The sequence below is a fragment of the Myotis brandtii genome, unplaced genomic scaffold, assembly GCF_000412655.1.
Source record: "Myotis brandtii unplaced genomic scaffold, ASM41265v1 scaffold1697, whole genome shotgun sequence".
NCBI classification, from domain to species: Eukaryota; Metazoa; Chordata; class Mammalia; order Chiroptera; family Vespertilionidae; genus Myotis; species Myotis brandtii.
The window spans coordinates 383,836-385,369 of record NW_005356244.1 but is presented as its reverse complement, the minus strand read 5'-3'; the positions used below and the strand labels follow the sequence as shown (position 1 = coordinate 385,369).

General features: G+C 53.2%; 1 protein-coding gene across 1 annotated transcript in view; it reads right to left on the bottom strand.

The window, feature by feature from the left end:
* DARS (aspartyl-tRNA synthetase) overlaps positions 1-345 on the bottom strand; it is a 69,140-nt gene extending 68,795 nt beyond the window's left edge. Inside the window, exon 1 of the mRNA XM_005862861.2 lies at positions 63-345. Coding sequence (XP_005862923.1) covers positions 63-128 — 66 coding nt within the window. The 5' untranslated portion in view covers positions 129-345. The remainder of the gene's footprint in view (positions 1-62) is intronic.
* Positions 346-1,534: the final 1,189 nt, after the last annotated feature.

Below are 1,534 nucleotides of genomic sequence, written 5' to 3'. Positions count from 1 at the left end.
GCCCTCCGCCCGCTCCGGCCCAGGGGTCTGTCCTCCCGGGCCCGAGGAAGGGGGAGACCCACTTCCGCCGCGTCCATGACCTCCCGCGGCTTCTCCTGAGTCTTGCGGCCGGCGCTGGCGCTGGGCATCGGGGCAACTGGACGGGGCAGCGGTCACCACCCTCCCTCGCAGGCTTCCGTAGGGCAGGCCAAAGGGGCTTCTCCCTCCCGCACGGTCTCCGCCCTCCCTGCACTTCGGTCACAGCACACGCGTCCCGACTCCGCGTGGAAGGGCGACTCCGGAAATGTCGCGAGAAACGCAACTCTCTCGAGATCCCGAAGAGCTACTAGCGGACCAGACGCCGCGGTGTCCTCAGGCCCCGCCCCTACGGGTGTTGAGCTGGAGTTGGAGGGAAATCCCGGGAGTTTGTCGTATTATCGCGGGATCGGCTGCGAGGGGCGGGGTCCCGGGGCGGGCGGTCTAGTTCCCAGTGAAACTGCTGCCCTGCTCTCTTTTCAGCCTCTCGGTCCTTCCCGCTTCCACCGGGGACTGTTCCCTAAACTCGGGCTCTGCCTTTCCTCCCGTGGACTTCCTGCCTCCCCGCTTCCCAGCGGCAGCGCGGCTGCCTGGAGTCATTGGAGACCTGTCGCTGCTGCTTTGTGGCTGGGACGCCGGAGTGCTGGGTTCTCGGTAGCTGGCTGGGTGGAGGGGATTCTTTCCCTATTTCACTGGCCAAGCCAGTCACGTGGTCCTTCCTGCGTTCAACAGAGTAGGGTAATTTACTCATTCTTCAGGGAGCAGTACTGACTGTTTCTGGTCAATAAAACATTCTATGAGATTCCAACATAGACAGAGTCTGTGTCGCTCCTCCATCTCGGGATTTTTAAAAAGCTTATATCCCCTCATTTAGATATTATCCAAATGAATGGATTGATGCTCAGAAATCTGAATACAAATCTCATATATTGGCCTTTTGCTAGGGGTAAGGGTTATTTTTTTCTCTTTCCATTGCCCACGAGGCCTCTACAGGCTCTCCTTAACTCTCTTGACTTGATATGTTATTCTTACTTAGGACATAGCCGTGAGGGGAGATTAAATAGGTACTTCTGCTCTGGCCTCCCTTCCTGACAGTGATGGAACGGAATTTGGCAGACCAACAGCCATGCGCCTTATGCCGAGGTCTGTGGATCTGCTCTAGTAACCACACCATAGCTGCAACTGCGGCTACAACTTCGTTGAATTTGCAGTAGTCTACTGTCGCCTCCTGAACCTGTCTGTGTTTGTGGGAGCCAGACTGGTGGGAATAGAAATATGATGGTGGCTATCAACTATCAGGTCTCTAAGGGTTGCACTAAACCAGTGATGGCGAACCTATGACACGCGTGTCAGAGGTGACACGTGAACTCATTTTTTTGGTTGATTTTTCTTTGTTAAATGGCATTTAAATATATAAAATAAATAGCAAAATATAAGTCTTTATTTTACTATGGTTGCAAATATTGAAAAAATTCTATATGTGACACAGCACCAGAGTTAAGTTAGGGTTTTTCAAAAT